Source organism: Lutjanus erythropterus, chromosome 10 (genome assembly GCF_056507025.1).
Source record: "Lutjanus erythropterus isolate fLutEry1 chromosome 10, fLutEry1.hap2, whole genome shotgun sequence".
NCBI lineage: Eukaryota > Metazoa > Chordata > Actinopteri > Lutjaniformes > Lutjanidae > Lutjanus > Lutjanus erythropterus.
This window is the reverse complement of record NC_139326.1, coordinates 16,850,127-16,874,381: the sequence shown is the minus strand read 5'-3', so window position 1 is coordinate 16,874,381 and position 24,255 is coordinate 16,850,127. Positions and strand designations below refer to the sequence as shown.

The window sequence follows — 24,255 nt, the reverse complement described above, 5'->3', positions numbered from 1 at the left end:
TCTAAAGGCTTCATTCAACAGAGACTCCCGGCTTTTGTTGCTAAAACTGGGTGGAAAAATTAGAGTTTTAAAAAAAAATCCATTGCTGAACCAACTCTTTAGGATGGCCTTCATATCAGGACAGTGACACTTTGTCTTTAGTACTGAGGAGACTGGAGACAGCACATTATCTCTGGTAAGGCATGCAAGGCTTTGTAAGAGGTGTACGTTTGTTAGCAGGCCCCAAATCCCAAAATAAGTAAGTAATCATTGACAAACACACAAGAGCATCAACTTGACAAGCATGGTTTTATTTCAGCATAAATACAGTCTGCACAATTATAATAAGAGATGTGCGTATAGTAATTTTTCAGTACTTGGTTCAGTTTCCTGTTTAACACAGCCTTACAAAGGTTCTTCTGTTTTTTTTTTTAATTGAAGATTACATTTTTTACAGTTGGACAATACTTCCTCATGTCTGCCATGTTGGGCTCTTTAAAAGCACTCTCTGTTGATTTATTGAAATGGCATTGGAGAAGACAGACTTAAGGGAATCTCCACTAGGACAGAAACCTGAAGAACTCTACGGCTGGTTCATGAGGAACTGGACCAGAAGTCTGATGACGCTGTCATTCAGACCCACCACTTCTCCGTCCTGCACGCTGTCATAAAGCCTCAGGCTCTCTGTGCCCCACAGGAGGTTTTTCCTGGGGTTGTTGGCGTCCGTCTCCACGGAGAGGGCCACTGTGTTGAGCTGGTAGCAGAAGAAGGAGAAGAACTGGCCGTCTGTGATCACAGCCTGGGACACAAATGGTCTGGTGACATCCTCATGGTTCCAAAAACCTACAGGAAGTGATAGGGAGGTATGAGCACCAACCGCATAAACATAAAGTCGGCCATCCACTTATATAATTTACTCTTATTTCCTGTTTAAAGCACACCTGGTATTTATTAGTTGTAACACCTTATGATGACTTTAAAACATAAAACTTAAGAACATAAATCTATGAGTATCTATCACAAGAATACAGTATATTCTGCATCCTAAGTTCTGCTGTAGTAAGAAATACACCTGATATCTCTTTTCTGTGTTGATAACTCACCCTGGTACATGGCCTGAGCTCCTGTCCAGGCGAAGAGGCTGGCAAGTCCATTGGCCCTGAGGAAGACCTCAACCTGATCAGACTGCTGCTGCCGAGCCATCCGGTCTCTGTGGTATCGGTCAGGCACCAGGTGGAACTGCGTGTGACCGTAGCATGCTGGGTCTGGTAGCTTGGCACCTGTTAACGAGACCAAGAGGATGGGGTTAATGTAAACAGACAAATCAGCTTTATAATTCAATATTTTAATGTTGTCCATATCTGATTGATATAAAATAATGAAACTGTTCTATGTAACCAACAAGGATGTACTGTCTTTGCTAGAAACATTCAGAGCTGCAACAATTAGTCTATTAGTCAACTGAAAAATAATTAAGCAGCTGTTGCTAAGTAAATATTCAAGCAATTATGCCAAATATTTTTAGGGTTCTTACAGATTTTTGAGAGTAAAATTCAGGCACTTTCAAGGAACCTAAACCAAAAAAATTCCAGGCTCTCTAAGACTTCACATCACATCTATAAATGTAATTTCAAATTCTTTTATACCCACAGTAATCAATGTATATGGTCACTTTTTTATTTTACCAGCTGTTCTCACTACCTTTATTTGTATGTTTTGATCGTGATTACTTATTGCCTGCTAATTTCAAGAGTAACAGACAGTAACAGACAGAGGCCTTATTTAGTTATAAATAACAAATATGATGACAGGATCATTTCATTTCAAATATTCAAAGATATTTGGTTTTAATGAGTGTTTGTGTCAATGAAACACCAGACTATATTGAAAATCAAGCATTTTCCAATGTGTATATTCAAATTAAAGCATATTTCTGACCTTGAAATCATAAATGTTCAAATGAACCATTTTCCAAACTTTCAGGACTTTTAAAAGCCCAGTCTGATGGTTTCAGCTTCTCAAATGTCATGACTTTGCAGTTTTTTCTTCTTTCTTTGCATTACACTAAATTGCATTTCTTTTAAACTGTTGGTAGAACAAAACAAGAAATTTGATAACTCTGGGAAACATGACAGAGATTTGTCACATATGTATATTAAGGAACATGTTATTAATCTATGAAAATTGGACACCCCTTAATTTGGAACACAGAGCATACAAAAAAAATGCAAGAAGCATCCAGAGGGCTACAACTGTGTGTACAGCTACACCATGTTAGACTAGTGGAAATGTTTAGAGCGAAACACAAAAACCAATGTTTGTCTCCAGTAATTGTATCTCCAAAATCTGCATGTTGGCGCCCCCTTGTGACAGCAAGGGGTAACAGAATAATCCAACTCATATCACGTAACAAGCATACAACATGATGCATTTATGTTCTTTTTTGGCTACTAAAATCATCAGTGATCAGGAGGAGGAGTTACGACACAGTAGGTGTGACTGGTCTCTTGTAGTTGTGTTACCTGTAAAGATATGATTGTCATACTGTCTTCTGAACAGAGGCATCAGGTTTGGAGCTAATGTGACCTCAGGAACTTCAGCTGCATACGAGGACTCCAGCGGGACAAACTAAGAGTAAATGAAACGACAGAAAATGATTAGAACAAAAATCACATATATTATTAAATGTATTTATATTTATTTTACGATTTCTACCTGTGGCAGTTGTTGTGTTATCCTAATCTGACTCTGCGGGTGGTCATCAATCTGGAACCTGGTTGGCTCTAGCCGGCCTCTCCGGTGCCCCTTTGGGATGATTCTCTGCCCTCTCCTCCAATAGAAGTTTACCTGGGGATTAATATCTGATGGAGAAACACAAACAATATGACTCTCAGAGGTGAAACATTTCTGGAATAACAGCAATCTGGTGAGGACTGTGCTAAAATTAATCTACTGTAATACTCTGATCGTGATCTGAAGCTAGATACTGTCTAGGCTTTTGGTTTATGTTTTATTTTTGTGTCTGAGAATAAAACCTCAAAACCTTTTGTATGTCACTGAGAGTCTAGCCAGATTTATATTCATAACTTATCCGTTGGTCGATAGTTCTTTATTCAGGCTAAGTCGTGAATTTGTTGCTTTTAAACTGTATGTCACTTGCACTAAATTCTCAGCTGCTTGTGTTTCAATGTTTTTCAAGTTTCAGTTTTTTGTTTAATGGAATTAAAGGTTAGATTATGTTTTATTTTTGACAGAAAAAAGTACTGTTCTGGTATCAGATTTAGTTTCAAAATTCAGCTATCACATTGACACTCATATCTAAACATAATAAATAATACTCTGTCCTAGAAATTCTTTTAAGAGCTGATTATTTTTTATAATGATTTAATTTCATAATACTTGATTAAACGCGTATTCTATTCTAAAATGGTGAAAAAGGCACTCTAAAAATTGAGTGACAACAAAAAATAGCTTTTGTGTCTGAGCAGCAGTCCAAAATTCAAAATATATTATATTTACGGCATAAAAATACAGAGAAAAGCAAACCCTCCGTTTCAAAAACTTGCACTAACAAATATCATTTTTGTTTGACTGTTTACGATTAGTTGTGGACTCAACACTTCAGCACTAAACTGAAATGAACTATGAATGTGTCTAATTTGCCAGCTGTATACATCACTAATAACTGATTCTCAAATTTCTGTTAATTAATGCTGTTGATGTTCTCAAAACCAACAACAATCACGTTGGTATAGAGGTGGTGACTCAAGAGAGTATCAGGAAAGTGCTCTATTTAACCTGTTACTAGTCCATATATCTAACAAACCAGTCTTAAGTTGTTTGAGAGAAGCACGAGCCCTGAAAATTATGATTTCAAAGTGCTTAACTGGATGGCAAGGCAGCTAAATTAAGAAGCTTGACTGATGTCAAATCAATCATCCATACCCAGACTGGAGTGGAGGAACAGTGGATTGTGTTTGGCCAGACTGTAGGTGAGTCCAGTCACCAGGTTTCTCAGAAGAGGTCCAACCATCAGCTCCTGCTCTCTGTACAGGAATGGTTTGCGTTTCTTCAGGTGCCACTGCTCCTGTAAAATCACACGAGTGACCAAAGAGCGTATGTCCGCGAACGCATCATTTTCAATGCCCGGTACTGTGGTCTGAGCTGCGGCTGGCGGCGAGATCTCCTCCCCCGCGGACTCCTCCTGGCCCAGAGTGAATTTCTCGGGCAAGCCCGGGATATAAGCGGTCTTGGTGAAGTGCTGGTACCATCTGTCCGCGTTCCGTGCGAAAGTCTGAGGGTGAACCACAAATTTCTTTCTCTGGACACGAGTGATGAGGGAGAGCTTCTCCTCCACAGGAGAGGCACACACCTTCCGTACCTGCTCCTCAACCTGACGCAGCCGGGCAGATTTGCTTTTAGCCGTGAGAGAGGGGACGATGGGGGGATAGGCGGGCTCCTTGGCCGCAGCCTCGGTGTGGACAAGCTTATGGTTTCTAAACGAAGGCAAGTTTTTAGGGAATAGCAAGGGCAGTCGTGTGCGAGCCGCCATGTTTCACATATGACTTCAACTTGTTCTTCCGGTCAATTGACATATGAACCAGCAACCTCCCACAACACCGCCCCCTAGCGCCTGAAAGATCATAATAAAAATGTAATTCTCGTATTTAACTATGTTTAAAGCGTGTTCGTGTGTGTAGGAACTGAGAAACGTAAAGGTAAATACTCTAGTTTGATTCAGTTTGAAGGCGTACTGAATGATTTAGTCTACTTTTATACAGCTAATCATGTTAGCATCGAAAAACATTGCTGATCTTGAAGCGACCCTTGTACCCATAAAACTGCCCCCTTTGGACGCATTCTTAGTGTCGTAAATTTGAATTTTACATAATATTATCGTGGAAATAATAAGACCCTTGGAGCCTAAATATACACGACCAGGTGTAAAATTTGAATACGGTAAACGATGAAGTAATATATAACAATTTATAGGAAAGGTATAAACTTTTTTGGCTAGAAAATTACTTTATACTTGAATTTCGCACCTGAGGCGTATTTTTACGTCTGATCCCGACATTGCTAATCAGATTACCCCTTTATAAATTGATTTCGGATAAACAAAAACCTCATACCTTTCTAAGTATACGTGTTTTCCGGCAACCTATTCTAAAAGGAGACAAGTCGTATTCACGACCTAATTCAGGACGGGCAGTGTAAACGTTACAAGGGGCTTGTGAAGGCAACATCGACGTACAGTGCAGTTTTCCGGTCTTATATTGAAGGGAACCTTTGATTTGCGAAACTCTCGTGAGATTTGTACGCATAGTTTATTCATTATGTACGTGCGACAAACTAATAAAAGACAATAATAATAACTAATAATGTTAAGTGTTGTGGCTAAGATCTGGATAGGTTTTGGAACAAAACTGTTGGGTAAGATTTGAGAAATCTCATAGTTTGGGTTATAATCACTCTCGCGAGATTTGTCAGGGGTCTGGGGTTCCCTTCTAAACAGGACAGGCACGACCGAGTTGACGTCTGGGAAGATTGTTGGACTGTGCAGTGTTGTGTCAAAAACTATACTATAGCTAGTTAGCTAGCTATGTATTTTCGTCAGATTTTACGGGCGCAGTTCGTCGGAACCAGAGCGGCTTACCTGACCCGTTTGCACCGTGTTTGTCGAGCTGAGGTAGCTGGTCTAAAACTAAACCTTCTTGTTCTTATTCTTTTAAACATTTTATTATCGGTAGCTGCGGCAGAGCATTATGACAGCACTGGTGGTGGCTGTGGGAAACCTGCAGTGCCTCACCACCAAGAGGTTTGGTTTGTTGTGCCTATCATACGTTGTTTTGATACGTGTTGTGTGCATGCTAACAGCAGTTATCAGTTCAGAGCGTTTATTGTACTGTCTGTCACGTGTCACCGACCCACAGAGATCACTGTGCACAAAAAGTGACGAGGTGAGGCTGGCAGAGGAGGCCAGCAAGAAGTATGGTTCCCCAGCTCCAACCATCTTCTCCAAAGTGATTGACAAAAGCATCCCTGCAGATATCATTTATGAAGATGAGAAGGTAAACAATCAGCCTCTTCAAAACATGTTGGAGTTATCTCATTTGGCCAATTCCACGTGGAGTCCAGAGATATATTAACATATGTTTGCTGAATTGTAGATAAAGGAATTCAAAGTAAAGTTGTGCAATGTAACACTTTGCGTATGTTGTTTTGTGTCTGTTTATCAGTGTTTGGCATTCAGGGATATCAGCCCACAGGCCCCTGTTCATTTCCTGGTCATTCCAAGGGTCCCCATTCCCAGAATAAGTGAGGCCAAAGATGATGATGCTGCGGTAAACTCATCCCTCCTTTCTTCTACACCTGTGGATCATTATTTCAAAACGATTGGCATTAATGTGTTCCTATAAGAGTATCCACTGTTCTGAGAAGGTTTTCCAAAGATTTTGGCTGCAGCCACAAGAGCATTAATGTGGTCAGACACTGATGAGGCCTGGCTACTCATATCAAAGGTGTTGGATGGGGTCAATATCAGTTTCTGTCAAAGTCTTAGACCAAACTCAGAAAAGCATTTCTTTATGGACTTTTGTCATCATAGTCTAATAACTTTGTTATCTTTAATGGAAACTCAGGGGCCAAGCCCAAACCATTAAGAATATAGCCCTAGACCAAAAGTAAGCAAACATGTGTGAGCATGTATGTCAGCACTTACACTTTGAGTGTTATAATGATATGTACCTACAACACTTATTTGTTTCACTTCACTTAAAAATCCTTGAACAAACACTGCACAGATTCCACACAGCAAGCCCCCAGCCAATCCCCAGATTCAAGCCACTCATGTTGTATGTGTATATTAAGTCTATTTGCTGTTGATAGCAGAGGAATAGCATCTCATTGCCGCAACTTGAAACCACCCCAAATCATCGGTACTTAGCAAAATAAAATAAGAGCAGCTGCAGCTGATTTTAATGACTTTTATGTGGGGATTTGATTGTATTGTAGGGCATACAAATAAAGAAATAACAACATTTCATATACCCTCTGGAATACCAACCATACATACTGTATATGCATCCTGAGGTCTATTGTTTATTAGTTATTAACACGTATGACCACAGACCTTTTCCTCCTGTTTGGATCTATAAAGTATTTCTGATTCTGTGACCTAAATCTAATATTAAAGTGGAGCAACCAGACAAGGCAGTTTTATTCATATCACTGATTTCATTTAATAACAAACATAATTTAACATGGCTTTCATTAAAATGCACAAAGCAAGAAGTGATAAAGATAAAACTTATATTTTCAGGACATAGTCTTCCCACCAGGGATTAGGTCCAACCTGGGTCCTTTGTCACAAAATTTCCTCCATGTCCAGTCACACTCAAAATTCTAATATTTGATAAGCCATAACAGCTACAACACCAGCTCAACTGTCATCCCCTTTCAACTTTCAGCTCTTAGGACATCTGTTGGTTGTTGCCAAAAATGTGGCAAAGCAAGAATCTCTAAAGGAGGGATACAGAGTGGGTAAGTCATTTTATTTATTTGATAAGAGAAATGCACCTATAGTCATTTACGTGAACAGGCTGTTTATCTTACTTGCACATTGAATTCTGGGTATGCTTCTGTCCTCTACAGTGATCAACGATGGAAAGCACGGTGCTCAGTCAGTTTACCACCTTCACATCCATGTCCTGGGGGGAAGACAGATGAAGTGGCCACCGGGATAATGGCTTCATGTGTACGTTTAAGTGTCTGTTAGTATTTTCTGTCTCTGTCTTATCGGGCTTCTTTCTTATGTTTGATCCCATGAGTGTGACATGGTGTATGATGGGTGTAGTAGTTCCTCCATGAGTTCATATTCTCATCCCAGTGTTTGTCAAAAAAACACATCACCAAACAGAATCTCACATGTAAATATATTGATCTTGACAAATGTAAAAATGATGATTAAAGTAATTATGTTTGATACCGCTGCAAATAAAGACACTATTTCTAATATGGAAAGCTGAAAACTCAGTTCTTTAAATTGTCATTGTGTAGGACATAATACAGATAAACAACTACCAGCTACATAATATATTTTTTATCAGCAGACATTTCTCATATTCTTCTTTGTCAATGTGTATTACATTTTCTTTGCATACATTTATACTAAAGGAACAGGTAAAAACAACCACTCAAAAAAGGGGACCAGACCTCGCAACACTTGAGCAAACAATCAAACACCCCAGACACATAAATAATTGAATTAAACATCCCTAAAAGGAGACAATGAATTTCAAACACATAATAAAAAAAATGACAAGTATATGAATCCTAAACAACACATTTGAATATAGATGTTTATTAAGAAACTCACACATGGGAGGCAATGGAATCCTGCTCTACTAAATTTCCAAGTATTTTGTAAAATTATTTAAGGACCAGTGTGTAGGATTTAGTGGAATCTAGCTGCAAAATACGTGAAATGTCCTGTCAAGAACCAGTGTTCGGTTTGTCCATTTTGGCCTTCTTTAACACTGAAACATGCAAACCTCTGTGGAAGACGACCTGCACGCTTTGTAAATATTAACAGCTCATTCTACCATAACAAAAACATAGTGATTGTTATTTTCAGGTGATTATATGCTAATGAAAACATACTTGAATATTCTATTCCATTTCAATTATGTATTTTCTTTACCAACATGGTGTTTGAAAATATTAAGGGAGAAAATGAACAAAATGGTTGTGGTTCTCACTGAAAGTCTTTAGTCATTTTTACTCTAAGAACACCGTTTTAAGGCACACAATATAATTTATCTCCAGCATTCTTTCCAGTACTTCTTTTAGCATTACTGGCATTAATGGATCCCCTCACTTGTCTCTCACAACTTTCACACATGGCGTGTGCCAAGATACAGCGTAAGCAGTGAGAGTCGGAGCTGAGTGTTGGAGACAGCTGTGGTGTGACTGGGTGGTATGATTCGGTGACCGAGGTGCCCTTGAGTAAGGTAACTGTGGGTCATTTGAGGCGGGGGGGTTGAACTTTCCCCTGTATTTACTTAAAAAACAGTGTTAACCTCCTTGATCACGGCGCATAGACAGACGCAGCTGTGAGATTACAGAGCTCAGCAGAAAAGAGGAAACAAGGCTTGTATCAATGACGTAAAAAACATAAGGAGTTTGATATTTTGACATTTAAAACTTATTCCACAGTGTGCGGTGTGTCAGAATGATCCCAAGTAAGAATTGCTGTCCCTTAAGGATTTCCCTTATGCACACATTTCTTGATGTGTCAATTTGAAAAAGTAAGAGTTGCACAAGTTTTCTTCAACTGTTGAATAACTTTTTTCTGGGTCAAAACATCATCTGTCCTCACAAACCTGAGACAACTTATCTAGTTTTATCATTATTTCTCAGGCCTTGTCATGCATATCTGATAATGGCTGCAGGTTTAGGATAGTAAAAGTCTAAATCCCCCCACCCCCATTAACTCAGGCCTTAACACATTGTTTTATAGGATCCTTCTATCATAGTTTAAAATGTTAAATGTTTTGGACTGTCAACAGTGCTAACCTTTGTCTACAGTTTCTAAACAAAGTAGGTTTATGCCTGGTGCAGACTGTGTCAGGTTTCAGGTCCTCTTCCTCCGTGAGTCGTAACCTTTGGGTTAGTTTGTTGAGTCTTTAACAGGTCGGCACTGCCTCTGCAACAGGTATTAAGGGGATTGCACAAGTCTCTATTGCTCCTGACGAGGCGTGAGGGCAGGGGAACTCCTCTGCACTCACTCAAGTACCCTATAGGCTGATATTCTCTGCAGGGGGCAACAGTCGAGCGCCTGCACCAGGCAAAGGTTGATCCAGGTCTTTCCTGAAGCTGACAGCAACTGTCAAATTGATGCCGATCAGCTCTGTCCTCGGAGAAGGTAGCTATCATTTACAAATTGCTTTTATGCTATATTACAGTGTGTGAAGTGTGAAAAGACTTATGTGTATGGTGTCTTGTTGTCATGCAATGCTGTGGGGACTGGATGTCTTGTATGTGGGTTTACACACAGGAAGTCTTTGTTCATTGACAGCCATTTTTTTGCTTTTGCTTTTTAATGTCAGAACGTAAAATTAATTTTACAGTGTAGTTTAAGCTTGAACTTTAAACCTTGAGCTTTCGCCATCTAAGTTTTGACAGAAGCAAAATCAATTCACTAACCTTTGGAGATGCACAGTATATATGTCTGAGTGACACACAAGTAAGAGATGATATAGCCCCCATTCAGTGTGAGCAGGCTCCTCTGCTTTTATTGTTTTGTCAACAGAGTCTCTCACAAAACCTCCTCCTCCACAACTGACTCTACTAACAAGCTAAACCGACAGCTGCAAGGATGAATTATACCCTCATGGATCTCATCTTTACTTATTGAGACTAAACATCTGTTACTACTCTGGATTTTCAGTTTTTCCTGTGAGACCTCTTTTTTATTAGGAAATTTGACTAAACTTTAACTTCTCCTTTCTAGGTAATGTATAAACCCAGATAATTAATACGACTGAAGTCTCTTTTTTTGTGCTGAACAGGCACTTTAATTGAAAATTGCACAATCCAGAGCAAAGACTTCACTGCTTCATATTGCCACACGGTACTTTTGTAAGCTGTATGAACTTTGGTCCACAGAAATCTTGACCAAAGTTATCTTAAAGTTATCTGAGGTCAGACTGAGAGTCTGCCAGGTTGGCAGATCTTAATCTAGTACACTTCTATCTACAAAGGTATCATGATAAATGTCAGTGAATGTGCCATTAATTTGTTATTAAATATTATTTGAATGATTCCTTTGGGCAGTGAAGTTATTTGAATGTGCAACTTGTAACCATAAGACATTTGAATAATTTCCATTGTTGCAAGATATACACACTAGATGGCATTATTTCATCGTCAGCTGTGCACATGTATTAAAGAGATGATTTAACTGGTGATGGCTGAAATGCAGTGTATTCCTCTAAGTGTGACTGTTTGTCTCAGGGGTGCTCACAAGTGGGGCAAAGATCATAAATAGTGCACGCATGCAGATGTTGTAATTCTTGGCACAAGTTTTCACAAGTTTCGACATGTAGACTGTTGCTGTACGTGATTACTAGCGATGGCTCATTGGCTCTGACCTGTTGCAATGACTTTGGTGAATGTCAGTGTCATATATTTAAGCTGTCTCATAAAAGACAATCTTATCTGTGTGGAGGACCTTTTGTGGAGGATATCTGGAGTATTTTAATGCTAATTTTACTTCACACCCATTCAAGATTTTCTCTGTCATTTCAGATAATACAGGATGAGCCTCCAAAAGGATTCGATTAGTAGTGATGGTGTCACAGTCATGGATGTTAATGGTGAGAGGTATGTAAAATGACAACTGTCCCAAAGTGAAAAATGAATCTTTAAGCATTAGCAAGGTGATTGTCATGTAGATTTAATACATTTAGGACAAATTGATTTTAAACTGTGGATCTAAAAATAATGTTTAAGCATTTTTTATCTTATTTGCGCCCTCTCAATGGCTTTTACAGCATCCCTACCCAAAAGGCACAGACACCATCAGACTCCACAAACTTAGAGACTCACTCCAACTTGATCCTCAACGGAGAAGCGACCACAGCTGAGCTCAGTGCAGCATCAGTTTCAGAGAACCAGGAGACTAATTCCTCCTTTAACACTGAAACGCCGGCTGAACCTGCCAAATCTCCTGAGCTGGAGGGAGCAACTGAAGAAGTCTCAACAGGTGAGAATCTGACTGTAATGTTACAAGACAGGAACTGTTCTGATGGGGAAGATTTGTCTGAAAAGTGAAATTATTGGAGACTAAAATGTTTTTTGTTTTTTTTTTGCTTGTTGGTTGGCCGATTGTGGAGCACAGTGGTTCCTAACACTGCTGCGGTCACAATACAAATCTAAGTGTTGGTGAGATGAGCAAGATAACAAATAAGAGAGGAAACATTTTACAGCTCCACAAATTCAGTTTATTTTGTGTGACTTTTTGTTGGGAAATTCTGGGTAGTTTTACCTCTTCAGGCCTCTAAAACTATTCAAATAATAAAATCTGAGAAGGCAGCATCACATGACGAAGCAACCTGTAAGAAAGAGTTGTAAGCCACTGTATTAGATATTGTACTGTAGATGCTGTAGTGTATTAAATCATCAAAAGGAACATTTCTATTTCCAACAATAAGTTACATCACATTAAAAACACGGAAAAAAAAGATGATTAAACATAATAAAATAGGTTTGAAGAAAATATTCAAGGGAATAACTGATTAATTAGCTCCTCTGGCAGGTTTTTTTCCACAGCATTATGTTTCCTTTGAACTTCAGTCTTGATTATGGAGCAGATAAGAGCATCTGGGGGCATCTTTCTTGTTGATAAAAAGCTCAAAGGTTGTTTCAAAAGGCTTTTCACCATGCAGTGCCTTCAAAATAATCAGTATATCTTGCAAACCATTCCTAAAATTGATAGGAAACCAGTGAGGGGAAGCTACAATTATCTGCTCTGTTGCATTTCCTTCCTGACTGTCGCTGGCAGCAAACAGAGTGCAGGGTTTCCCCCAGTATATTGCATGCCAGGTGGCCCCACTGGGCCTATGCGTCTGGGATTTTTATTTTCATGGGATATATCTCTAAGATGTTTTTAAACAACAGTCACAGGGGGTCACCTCAGCTGATATAATGGTTGGAAAGCTCATCAGTGGCGTTTGTTGGTTAACACGTGAGAACCCTTCTGGTGTCCCCCATGGGACTTTATTTTGGGAAAAATATGTAAGATAGTCAAAGGTCAGAGACGAACGATTTCTTAAACAGTTCGAATTGTGCCATGAATTACAGATATGATGTCTGTCGATTTAAAAGATAATTTTACAAGCCAAGAAATTTTGTTGTTGTTGTAAAAACACAACATTTCAAGGCAGTACATCGTCAGACTCATGTAAAACTGTACCATAGTTGTTGATTTTATGTTGAATTTTGTGTTAAATAAATGATGTATTTATAACAACAAATTAGCACGTCAGCTTTTAGCACTTAATCTTCTCGATTCTGCAGTTCTGGCCATGATTATGTTATCACAGAAACTATCAGGCCTTAATGCTGCCATCAGTCTGTCTCGGCCCAAATCAGGTCCCCATCAAAGAAGACCCTTTGCACCCGGTTGCCGTCAAAAGATAGTTGCCACTGAGACTAAAGACTTTGCTAGGGGAAGGTTTAAAGTGGATATGTCTCCTTGCACTCCTGGCACAGGTTCGTCTCTGTCGGTGGAGGGACAGCACTTTCTTTTGACAGTTACCACAGTTAAGTTCAGGAGTGAACTCCAGGCACTTTCTATCAGTCCTACATGCCTTTGATGGAGGGCAGACAGATACATATCAGTTCAATATCAGTCTCCAAGCTGGAGGGGAGGGCCAACTTACTGTGCCCACTCTGGTCATTGCAGCTGCACAATGAAGCAACGCAAAACTTTAGGCACTCAGAGCAGCTGTTGTTGGCTACAGTGGCGTTCGTGGATGACTGCCAATCACGTCAGCCACTCAGAACCTTTCATGGTGAGAAGATCAGAGCAGCCAAATGTAGGCTAGGGTGTGGTATTTATTGCTGGGACACATAGGTAGCCTGCATGTCACGCATGTGACTGTTTATACAAAGTCTTGACCTGCGCAGAGTGTGAAGAGACATAACCATTTTGTTTACTGCTACTGGGAGTCATCCAAAAATTCACAGAACCATGGTTATCTTGGTTACTTCTATTTGGAGTCTGTACAACCTCTGCAGCAGCATTGTGAAGAGGCTGCAGATGTGGAATGGCCTCAAATGATGCCAAAGCATAGATAAGTACAGTCATATAAAGCAGTAAAAACAAATGCAAATTTATTTCTAAATTGATAGTAACATTTTGACTTTTAAAATTGTTTTGACTTTTTAAATGGTTTCTGTGGCAAGAAACAAAATTGCATAATCTTGCCGCATTTTGCATTTTTTCTTCTGTTTTTTTGGCGTCCAGCTTTTAAAATCCGGGAGACTCTCAAATAGTCACAGCATTTTGGGGAAAGGGAAGGGGGATATTGTGTGTGTCAACATGTTAAGAAAGAGAGCATGCTGTTTAGCAAACTGAGGAAACAGTAGACTAGTGACTCCCGTGTTCTGGGAGATAAAATGACTGTTTTTGTCTGATGCTTCTGAGAAAAAACAATATAACTCTTTCAGTTACTGGTCGGAAAGGGCTGTCTGACAGCAGGGCAAAGCTGTGAAAATATTCTAAATATAGTGTGGTTCACTTAAACTGATACCAGTTTTTTTAGGTGGGTAAAATACATTTTGCCACTGGCCCCTTCTGCAGCAGAGCATTGCTTAGCTTCTGTGCCAGTACTCCTGCCTGCCTCTCCAAACTGGGGATGTTCTGTTCATCATATACTGTAGGTAACACACCGACGATTGATAAGTACCTCATACAAGCCCATTTCAGAAAATCTGAACTACCCCCTGAAATACAATTTAAAAAAATCAAATGAAGGGGGAATTTTAGCACAGCATTTGTGCATCTTTGGAAAACAAATACCGCATTATTGTGTGTGCTCTTTCATGCTTAATCCACTAGCTCAAGTCGTCTTTGTATGAAGACCGTATTACTTCCCCTCACCAAACCTGATTGGCAAGTAAACATGGACGTAGCATAGCTTTCTGCTTTGTCTCAGGTAACAGTATAGCCTTCCCCTGTTCACCATGCAACCTGCAAATCAGGTTGCCTTGAGACAGCAGGTGTAACAAACCCACAGGGGTAATGCAGGGATGTTTGCTGTCCTCTCATACACCTGACTCCTCTGCTAAAGAGCAAGCTTGCTGTCTCTTGGTGTGGCGCAGGTGTCCTCTGAATTTGACTTGCGATTAATGGCGGGTAAACGTGGTTGCCCCTGTTGTCCTAATGCAGAAGAACCCACGGCAGTTCCCCTGACAACGGCGAATACGGCAACAACCTTGGCCCCAGCTGACGAGCTATGGACTACCAGCAGAGACAAGGCAGTCAGGCTGAGGATGGAGGCCTCAGGTCCAGCCGCGGAAACTCCCATCACCATCCATCAGATGTTCCTGGAGGCGGTGGACAAGTACGGGGATCATCCAGCCCTGGTTTCCAAAAAAGAGGGCCAGTGGGTGACCTTTACATGGAGGCAGTACTATGAGCAATGCCGGGCAGCCGCCAAAAGTTTCCTCAAGGTTTGTTTATATGCAAATAGACTGCAAAAATGTACTATTTCTGCAGTGCAGTCAGGAAATATTTGGGCAGTGACACATCTTGGTGTGTTGGCTCACTGTTGTTTACATCTCTTTTGGGTCAACAGTGAATTATAGCCTTTTTTATACAACTGAATTACTGTAGGCAGTTTCCATTGGTGTGCATAGACTTCAAGTTTAAAACAAACTAAATGGACAAGTTGCCGTAAGATCTTATTAATAAGCTGACCTCAAGGCAACTTGGTATCTATCTGGTGATGGTCTTGCAGGGTTTTACTGTAGCCATCTCTACTGCTTACTTGCTTCAGGGGCTTTTTGTTTTTAGTCTGGTCTTCAGCAAATAGAAGCAAAGCTGAACGTCAAGTGTAAGGTCAAGTAGAGTCAAAACTATGAAAAATGTTGCTATTACTGTCTGCCTGCACTGTTTGTGATATTTTACAATTTAAAAGAAAGCTAGTATGACAATGAATTACACTGTTCAATGTACAATGTACTGTTCCAGCAAAAACAAGCCACACAAAACCTTTAATTCCTGGTTTGTAAACAGTACCTCAGACTTTACTCCCTCTCTCAGGTGTGAGAATGGGAAGCTGAAAACTAACACTTAAGTGTGTGAAATTCACAGCTTGTGTTACGTCTCCTGTTTCATGGACATGTTTGTGTCCTATGAGGCGGCTTTTGAAACAAGATGTAGGTCAAGAGTAATAGAGGCACTGTGCCACACTGTCATTAAAGATGCATGTTTTTAAAAAACACTCACGCACACATTGTCTTCTTTTAGTTGGGGCTGGAGCGTTACCATGGTGTGGGGATTCTGGGATTCAACTCCCCCGAGTGGTTCATCTCGGACGTCGGCTGCATCTTTGCTGGGTAAGATCACATTCAAGGATGTTCCACTTTTATGCTTGAGATCCCTCAGAATTGATGTGCAACGTCAGGTGAGATCCTAAGATGTTCATTCAACCATGTTCATGTTTAGTCATCCTCTGTAGTATTTTATATTCTTGATGTGCTGTTTTAGATTGGCATCTCTTTAAAATGCCATTTAGGTAGTTTCTACTGCACAGTTCTTTGTGTAATTGTGTTATAAAATGTATATATGATTTGAATTAGATTTCTGTTTAATTCCTGTTTTGTGGTATATCTGTCTTATGTAATGAGGCTTTACGGTTAGTATGGATAGTGTGTAATTATTTGCCAGTTTGATATACAAACTGTAGGGAAATAAAAAAAAAATCTGATCTTTCTATTCTCCTGTGTTTGATTTGAACCACAGGGGTTTGGCAGCTGGAATTTACACGACCAACTCGCCTGAAGCTTGTCAGTATGTGGCCGACAACTGTGAGGCCAACATCCTGGTTGTGGAGAACCAGAAACAGCTTGACAAAATCCTGCAGGTCAGGAGCTTTATTACAACATCTACACTTAGTGTACTTGTAATAACTATTTCCAAAAGTAGAAAAAAATCTGTCCTCACATCAGGACTTCGTTTAATTTGCTTTCCTCAACAGGTAAAAGATCGGCTACCTCATCTGAAGGCCATTGTCCAGTATAAAGGCGAACTGCAGCAGAAGGCACCATTCCTCTATACAGTACGTTCACTCATTCTTTCTTACTTGTGGTGTAACAATTGCAGTTAGACACGTGACTGAACTCAAATGTCTTGAACTGCGCTACACAGTTACAGTGCCGTTATATCAGGGTTTAGACACATTTCTAACATAATCTGTGTACTTCGGTAGTGGGCAGAGTTCATGAAGGTGGGAGAGGATGTGCCCGACGAGCAGCTGAATGCCGTGATTGACAGTCTTCGGGCCAACGAGTGCTGTAGTCTGATCTATACCTCTGGAACCACTGGGAACCCTAAAGGAGTCATGCTGAGCCATGACAATGTGAGTCATCTAGACAAGATAATTTCATCATCTTATTTTTGATTGTTTTGGAACCTTTTCTGTTCTGTGTGAACAGTTTGTTTGTTGATTTATATATTTATATTTTGAAAGTTCAGTGTCTGATTACTTCTGTACCACTTTCTCATGTGCAGCTGACTTGGACCGCCCGTACAGCACTGTCTACTGCAAATATTAAACCAGCTGAGGAGGTGGTCGTCAGTTACCTGCCGCTCAGCCACGTGGCAGCCCAGATGTTGGACATGTGGATGTGTATTTGTTTTGCCTTCACCACATACTTTGCAGAGCCAGACGCCCTCAAGGTGAGGATGCCTGCTGTTGTATGAACATGGGATTAATAATAAAAGTTTCCTATGTTTACTATAATTCCCATTCATTTTTCCAGGGTTCTTTAGGTACCACACTGAAAGAGGTTCGTCCAACTTGTTTCCTGGGGGTTCCTCGTGTTTGGGAGAAGATGCAGGAGAAGATGAAAGCTGTCGGTGCCAAGTCATCCCCAATGAGGAAGAGGGTGGCGGACTGGGCCAAGTCCATAGGCCTGCAGTACAACTACAGTGTCATGAACGGGTGAGACAGCAGCCAGGATCCTTTGATAGAAATCAGCTTGTCAGGTGTTCAGGGTTTCCCCCCAGTGTATTGGAAGCCTGGTGGCCCACCAGGCCTATGTTATCCAAATGATCACTGTAAGATGGTGTTTAACTCACTTTTAAAGCGGTTTTAAAGGGTGAGACCAGGTTTTCTCAGACGTTGGCATTCCACTCATCCCAGTCTCCTCAACTGTCTTATCAGCAGTGGCGCCAATTCTTCATTTTAAAGTGAATATTTAAAGTCTTTCATTTCAAAACAACATAGCCCACATAACTACATAAATAGATGAACAAGACTTACATGCTCATGTACAGCTGAGGCTGTTGGGACCGACATTATCTCTGTGTTTATTTTATGGAATTGCATTGCATTCACAAATGGAAAAGCTGGAAGTCTTATCTCATAGTTAACGTACTTAATTATCTCAAAATTGTCCCTTATTATCCCATAATTGTGATCTTATAATTGTGAGATCTTGGTTTCATCATCACAAGAATTGTATTATTACACTTGATGATTTTTTCATTTTGAAACCAGTTTTAGTTTCTAACAAGTCTTCTCCTCAGAAATATAATCTGCGGCCCTGGTGTAAATTTGACTTTATCTTTGGGTTATAGGGAGAACCTTGTGCCGTGGGGCTTCATGCTGATGAACAATCTGGTCTTTAAGAAGGTGCGTGCAGCACTGGGCTTAGACCGCTGCAAGATCTGCCTCACGGGCGCTGCCCCCATCACCAAAGACACACTGGAGTACTTCATGAGCCTGAACATCCCTGTGATGGAGATATACGGCATGAGTGAAAGTTCGGGCCCCCATACCGTCTCCGTTAATGAACAGTACCAGATCACAAGGTGAGCAACAAAGCATTATGGAATGAGTCAACTAAAATCAAAATGTGCTGTTGATATGAATGTTACAAGAAGATGCTGTGACAACCTTTCTCTCCAGTGAGTGTTGTACTTAAAGAGGAGCTACACAGATTTTACACATTTCTGTTGACAAGTGACTTAACTGGAATCAGCGCCGGTTGTGACCGATGGTGTGGAGCTTACCAGACCGGCGTATCTCTGCTTGAGGCTGCATTAGCAGCTACTAGGATGACACACACAAATCAAAGTTGCATTTGGCAATATCATATTTAATATAGGCAATATAGATTTCATCCTCAATGAAAAAACAACTGGTGTGTTGCATGTAGAAGCATTTTGCACCATTTTATCCTATGGGGTGCAACACCTTACTACAGTATTTGGGATATCTTTGTTCCAGTTTTGACCCCTTAATGAAATCTAACAGAGTCATGACCAGTGTTTGAACCAGCTATCAAAGCACCACACAATTATCATATGTTTAAATATTGAGTGACATCTTTTGGAAACTTGAGGTCTACAAAGCAAGCTGTAAAAACAAGACTGACGTGTTCACCTCATAAAGTTGGTAGTTTCAGCCTATTTACATATTTAGTAGATCTGGACCAACATTAGCATGCATTTGAAGTCTTGTCTCCAGCCATTTGATGAACGTGGGTCTCCACCAGTTTCTTAGGGATATATGTGCCTTTTTTCTTGCTAAATGCTTCACTGTGTGTTTATGACTGAAAACATCTGCTGCTGGAGATATTTTGGGGAAATATTCATAAAATGACGCACATAACATCAAAAACACATAAATTAAAGGGGTCGATTTGGGTCGGGCTGTATATACAGAGAGCACACATAGGCAACTGTATTAAATATTTTTATATTTGTTATATCAGATGCATTTTATTCACATGCATATGTCGTCTCATTTCTATGTACTAAACTTTAAAGTAGGGGTGCAGTTCTTGTGCAACTTTTTGCATCAGGTCTAAATGAGCTTGTTGTTATGATTTGTCTTTCTAGTTGTGGAAAGGTGATGCCAGGCTGCCAGACCAAGCTGGACAACCCAGATAAGGACGGGAATGGAGAGATATGTTTCTGGGGTAGGCATGTCTTTATGGGCTACCTGAACTCACCTGAAAAAACAGCAGAAGCCATTGACAAGGATGGGTGGCTGCACTCTGGAGATCTGGGAAGACATGACCAGCACGGCTTCCTCTACATCACAGGAAGAATCAAGGGTAAGCTGCGGTCAGAAATCAGCTTCTTCACATGTTCTTTGTTTGGGGAAAAAAAAATCACCACAGGAAGCATGGAGCATTTACTCACCTTTGTCAGCTCCCCAGTGTTTGGTTGAAAAAAGATGAGAGCATTCAGGAGCCATACATAGTTATTGTTAAGCAACCATCCAGACATTAAGAGTCAGTGGTGGAAAGTAATTCAGCACATTCATTCAGTATTATTTCTGTCATTTATCCTCACTGTACCGGTCCTTGTAGTGAACTGTAGTGAAATATTTTACTACATTTATGTGACAGCTGGAGTTACTAGTTACATTTTAGATTAAGATTACTTAATGATGCTATTATTATAATATGAAGTATTATATCATAAGCTTAAGAAAACAAATCATACTGGATTTTTAAGACTGGTAGTAATATCAATATCAGGAATTTTGACTGATAATGATTAATTATTCCATCATTATTCCATCATTATTTTTTTTTTTATATAAGCACATAACATGAACAAGCAATCTTGTTACAGATTCCTTGGACTGGCCTTTTTAAAATAAATGAACTGATCAAGATGCTTTACAGTTGAAAAATCAACTCGCCAATGCACTCTGGTGGACAAACTGTGTAATGGTGTCACTGTTTCTGAATGACCTCACACCTAGTTTTGTAATTTCTGTACAGCAGTATCTTTTGTTTCTTATCAGCTGACATATACAGCAATACTGATAAACTGGACCAGCTGATAGCTCTTATGAAATACAACACACTGTTAAATATCAACAATAAAGTGGTTCCCAACATGTCTGGCTTGTGACCCCTTACAAAAAAAGCAGTGAAGTCATAGATTGTGTCATTAAAATTGCAAAATTTAGGACTAAAGTGGTATTATTATCCAATATTTTTTTTAAAAAGCAAAGATTAGAGAAAAGTCTGAAAATTTATAAAACATTGTGTGGCAGAAGTTTTTTTTTTTCTTGTTTCATCTCCCATTAATCACTTCACAACCTCTCAGATTTATCTTGTGACCCTTTAGAGAGGCTGGACCCTGGAAACAGCAGGACTATATGATCTAACCCTGTATAAAGTAGTTAAAACAATCTTGCCCTCAACCAGCTACAACAGCAAAAGGCTGTAGTGCACAACACATTGATGCATCAACATTAACAATCTAATAATGACTCACAGGGGCCTTTTTTTGCAGAACACCTACTTTGACTTTTAATATTTCAAGTACAATTTACTGAAAATACTTATTTACCTTTACCCAGCTTAGACCCTGTATATAGGACTTTACCTTGCATTAGAATATTATTTATTTATTTATTTATGTTTGTCTTGTATGTATGTCTTTCAAAATATTTAATATGGATTTGATTATGAGCTCATACAAACACTGTAGGAGGAGAAGAAGGTAGGGTGGTAGAGAGCATAGTTGCAGCAGACTTGGGGAAAAGGAAGGTGACCCATGCTGACAACTGGGGAATTTTGCTTTGCATTTTGCTGGGTGTCAGGCAGTTTTATTAATTAACACATTCACAGTTAGCTAGCTGCCACTTAGCCAAGGTTTGCAGGCTACTGTAATATTAACCAGCGTGCAGCTGTTTGAATTTGAGCCACTAACAGAAGCTATAAGTGTTGGGGTTGGTTGATGACTGAATATTTTTTTCATTGCTTATTATTCTAAAAAAAAAGACAAAAATAGCACATCAGATTCAGGAAAACAACACAATGCAATGTTTTGTCAAAAACCACAAAGGTCATTGTGTTTCTTCTTTGTCTTTTTGCACAGAACTGATCATCACTGCCGGTGGAGAGAACATCCCTCCTGTGCCCATCGAGGACGCACTGAAGGCTGAGGTGCCCATCATCAGCAACGCCATGCTGATTGGAGACAAGCTCAAGTTCCTCTCCATGCTGCTCACTCTCAAAGTAACTGGGCCTCCATTCCTGGAAACTGTTACAACTATTAAATATATAAAACAAATACAATGAATATCCTTCTCTCTGTTTCCTCAGTGTGTCGTGGACGACAACGGGGACCCCACTGATGAGCTGAGCCCTGAGGCTTTGGACTTCTGCAAGCAGCATGGCGTGACAGCGACCAAAGTGTCAGAGATCGTAGCCAATAAGGAGCCAGCTATATACAAAGCCATTCAAGAAGGCGTGGAGCGCATGAACGCCAGAGCAACATCCAACGCACAGAAAGTCCAGAAGTGGGTCATACTGGAGCGTGACTTCTCTGTTGGTGGAGGAGAACTGGGTGAGTCACTGGAACGTGTTTTGCTTTCTTATATGGCTCTTCCTTTTGACGTTAAAACTGGGTCAAAGGTCTACAAAGGACACTGGCACTAAGGAATGAGGAAGTTTTCACTACAATCACTCATTAACTTCCTGCTAAGTTTAATCAAGGTTATACTGTAATCAGAAAAGCCCTTTAACTGTGCTGCATGTCAGACAACATTCCAGTGAAATAATCTCTCCCCCAGAAACCTTTTTACAGCTACAAATGTGCGGGTGTCGCTCAGCAGACATTGAGTCTATAGTTTTTAATCTATAGAGATTTAGATAAATAACCTGCTTTTCTTGTTTGTCCTTGCAGGACCCACTATGAAACTGAGGCGGCCCATTGTTGTGAAGATGTACCAAGAGAAACTAGATGAAATGTATGCTGTGGCAAAACAGTAGCCTGAGCTGCACTGCGATAATAAGAGATGATAAAGCTGAAGAGAGGTGGTCACGAGAGACTTTGGGCATGTTTATGAACATTGTATTGTGCCCAGACGTCTTGCAGGGAGATGTATAAACCTTTGATCATGTGAATGTTAAAAGTGCAAAAGAAATTTAAGTGGAAAAAAATCAGATTCTGATTGCGCTGTATTTAATGGCATCAAGGTTTGTGCTGCTGTGTGTTAATATCTCAAGTTTTTGCTCCAAATCTATATTTAAGGTGTTAAAATGTACATACATTTTCACAGCAGCTGCGCACATTTTGTAAATAAAACATTTAAATCAGAGCCAAGATCTTGCCATTTTCTGTGTGGCATACACATCTGAATTGTCAACTAACTAAGCATCAAAGCCACAGGCAGGGTGGGGAACACAATCATCATTAAGGGAGATTAACTTTTACATTTTTTCAACTTTTAAAGGAAATTTTGTAAACCATAACCACTGTGGCCTGAAAATTAAACTCTCTTGTTTTGGCCATAAGCAAATGTGTTTATTTTTGAAGCAGCAGAATGTATTTAAAGATTTTACAGTATTAATTGCCAGTTTCTGGTTTAATGTTTTGTGTGTGAGATAATCCCTATCTGGGAAAGCTTAAAGTTTAAATAATTCTATTTATAATATGTTAAGAATATCTATGGATGCAGTACCGGTAGCTCACTTGGTAGAACATGTGCAGAGGTTTGATTCTGACTGTTTGCCACATGTTGTCCCTCCTCTCTCCTCCCCTTTCTGTCTGAAAGCTGTACAATCTGATAAAGGCCAGCAAATTATTTAAAAAAAAATAATATCAATGGCCTTAATTTCTCCAATCACAAGCATGTGCAAAATGTAACACATTCATTTGAATTTGTGCTTCTCCGTGTACAGTTTAGAAAATATTTAAATGTTTAAATGTTTTTGTGATAGATGTTCCATGATTGTCAATAAAAAAGTGAGTGTTTTGAACAAATTGACCAAACTTCAAAATGGTGTGCCTTTTTTTATTTTCATTTTTGCATCATTGGTTTTTGTTTATGTGTACAGTGTGTGTAGGAGGGATCTGAACTGCTGCTATTTATTTTAAAATATGATGGAACATGGTGCAAAATGAAAGGAAAGCTTCATATCTAAGAAGTTTGAATGAGCGAATGCTTGGCCTTTATATCGCTCCTAGAGAACTGATCATCACCACCGGTGGAGAAAACATCCACACTGTGCTCACTGAGGGACACAGCGAAGGCTGAGGTGCCCATCATCAGCAGTCAAGGCAAGTCAAGGCCACTAAATAAAACAATAACAATAATAATAACAACAATAATGACCCTTCTCTCTGTTTCCTCAGTGTGTCATGGACAACATGGGGGAACCCACAGCGACCAATGTGTCAGAAAATGTAGCCAGTAAGGAGCCAGCTATCTAAAGAGCCCTACAGCCCTCAAATGACACCGTAGGCAAAGATATGTACTCAGGCGTTTTAAGCCATTAAAAACAATTCAAGAATGAAAAAAAATAAAAACACAATTGCATAATCTTTCTGTACTTAAACTGAAATGTGAGAAAGCCACTCCTCATTAGCTTATACTGCACCTGAAAAGCCTCGTGGCTGTAAAAAAAAAATCACGATTGACACCAAGCTCTAAACAATGACAGAAATGTGTGACCTTTGTCTAGGCAGTTGCAGTTTTGTGAAGTTCTTTAAAACCAGACTGAAGT

At 39.7% G+C, this 24,255-nt stretch overlaps 3 protein-coding genes across 4 annotated transcripts; 2 read left to right on the top strand and 1 right to left on the bottom strand.

Annotated features, from left to right (window-relative positions):
• Positions 1-269: 269 nt before the first annotated feature.
• mrps30 (mitochondrial ribosomal protein S30) lies at positions 270-4,638 on the bottom strand. The gene is made up of 5 exons (XM_084728431.1): positions 3,925-4,638; positions 2,695-2,840; positions 2,502-2,607; positions 1,083-1,259; positions 270-822 (listed from the first exon to the last, which is right to left on the bottom strand). Exons 1-5 carry the CDS (start codon positions 4,529-4,531, stop codon positions 563-565), a joined length of 1,296 nt encoding a protein of 431 aa, XP_084584557.1. The 5' UTR covers positions 4,532-4,638; the 3' UTR covers positions 270-562.
• A 610-nt stretch (positions 4,639-5,248) lies between these two features.
• hint2 (histidine triad nucleotide binding protein 2) lies at positions 5,249-8,009 on the top strand. 2 transcript variants are annotated; one of them, XM_084728432.1, is made up of 5 exons: positions 5,249-5,797; positions 5,913-6,050; positions 6,219-6,323; positions 7,449-7,521; positions 7,633-8,009. In XM_084728432.1, the coding sequence occupies exons 1-5, from the start codon at positions 5,582-5,584 to the stop codon at positions 7,722-7,724; spliced, it is 624 nt and encodes a 207-aa protein (XP_084584558.1). In that variant the 5' UTR covers positions 5,249-5,581; the 3' UTR covers positions 7,725-8,009. The 2 variants fall into 2 exon arrangements, with proteins under 2 accessions (XP_084584558.1, XP_084584559.1); XM_084728433.1 differs by having other exon boundaries at positions 5,285-5,668.
• Positions 8,010-11,176: 3,167 nt separating this feature from the next.
• On the top strand, positions 11,177-23,521 carry LOC146320238 (long-chain-fatty-acid--CoA ligase ACSBG2-like). The gene is made up of 14 exons (XM_084728429.1): positions 11,177-11,364; positions 11,535-11,746; positions 14,936-15,219; positions 16,019-16,107; positions 16,514-16,634; positions 16,749-16,829; positions 16,980-17,129; positions 17,282-17,449; positions 17,533-17,714; positions 18,353-18,586; positions 19,619-19,836; positions 21,623-21,762; positions 21,850-22,093; positions 22,433-23,521. The coding sequence occupies exons 1-14, from the start codon at positions 11,300-11,302 to the stop codon at positions 22,516-22,518; spliced, it is 2,274 nt and encodes a 757-aa protein (XP_084584555.1). The 5' UTR covers positions 11,177-11,299; the 3' UTR covers positions 22,519-23,521.
• The last annotated feature ends 734 nt before the right edge of the window (positions 23,522-24,255 follow it).

Excerpts from the sequence above, each read along its gene's own strand:
- mrps30 (XM_084728431.1), bottom strand. The coding sequence starts at position 4,531 with ATGGCGGCTCGCACACGACTGCCCTTGCTATTCCCTAAAAACTTGCCT. Across the intron at positions 2,608-2,694 it reads TAACACAACAACTGCCACAG|TTTGTCCCGCTGGAGTCCTC; the intron begins GTAGAAATCGTA and ends ATTTACTCTTAG. Across the intron at positions 823-1,082 it reads AGCTCAGGCCATGTACCAGG|GTTTTTGGAACCATGAGGAT; the intron begins GTGAGTTATCAA and ends CACTTCCTGTAG.
- hint2 (XM_084728432.1), top strand. The coding sequence starts at position 5,582 with ATGTATTTTCGTCAGATTTTACGGGCGCAGTTCGTCGGAACCAGAGCG. Across the intron at positions 5,798-5,912 it reads CAGTGCCTCACCACCAAGAG|AGATCACTGTGCACAAAAAG; the intron begins GTTTGGTTTGTT and ends ACCGACCCACAG. Across the intron at positions 6,324-7,448 it reads CCAAAGATGATGATGCTGCG|CTCTTAGGACATCTGTTGGT; the intron begins GTAAACTCATCC and ends TTCAACTTTCAG.
- LOC146320238 (XM_084728429.1), top strand. The coding sequence starts at position 11,300 with ATGAGCCTCCAAAAGGATTCGATTAGTAGTGATGGTGTCACAGTCATG. Across the intron at positions 16,635-16,748 it reads AGCTTGACAAAATCCTGCAG|GTAAAAGATCGGCTACCTCA; the intron begins GTCAGGAGCTTT and ends TTTCCTCAACAG. Across the intron at positions 18,587-19,618 it reads GAACAGTACCAGATCACAAG|TTGTGGAAAGGTGATGCCAG; the intron begins GTGAGCAACAAA and ends TTGTCTTTCTAG.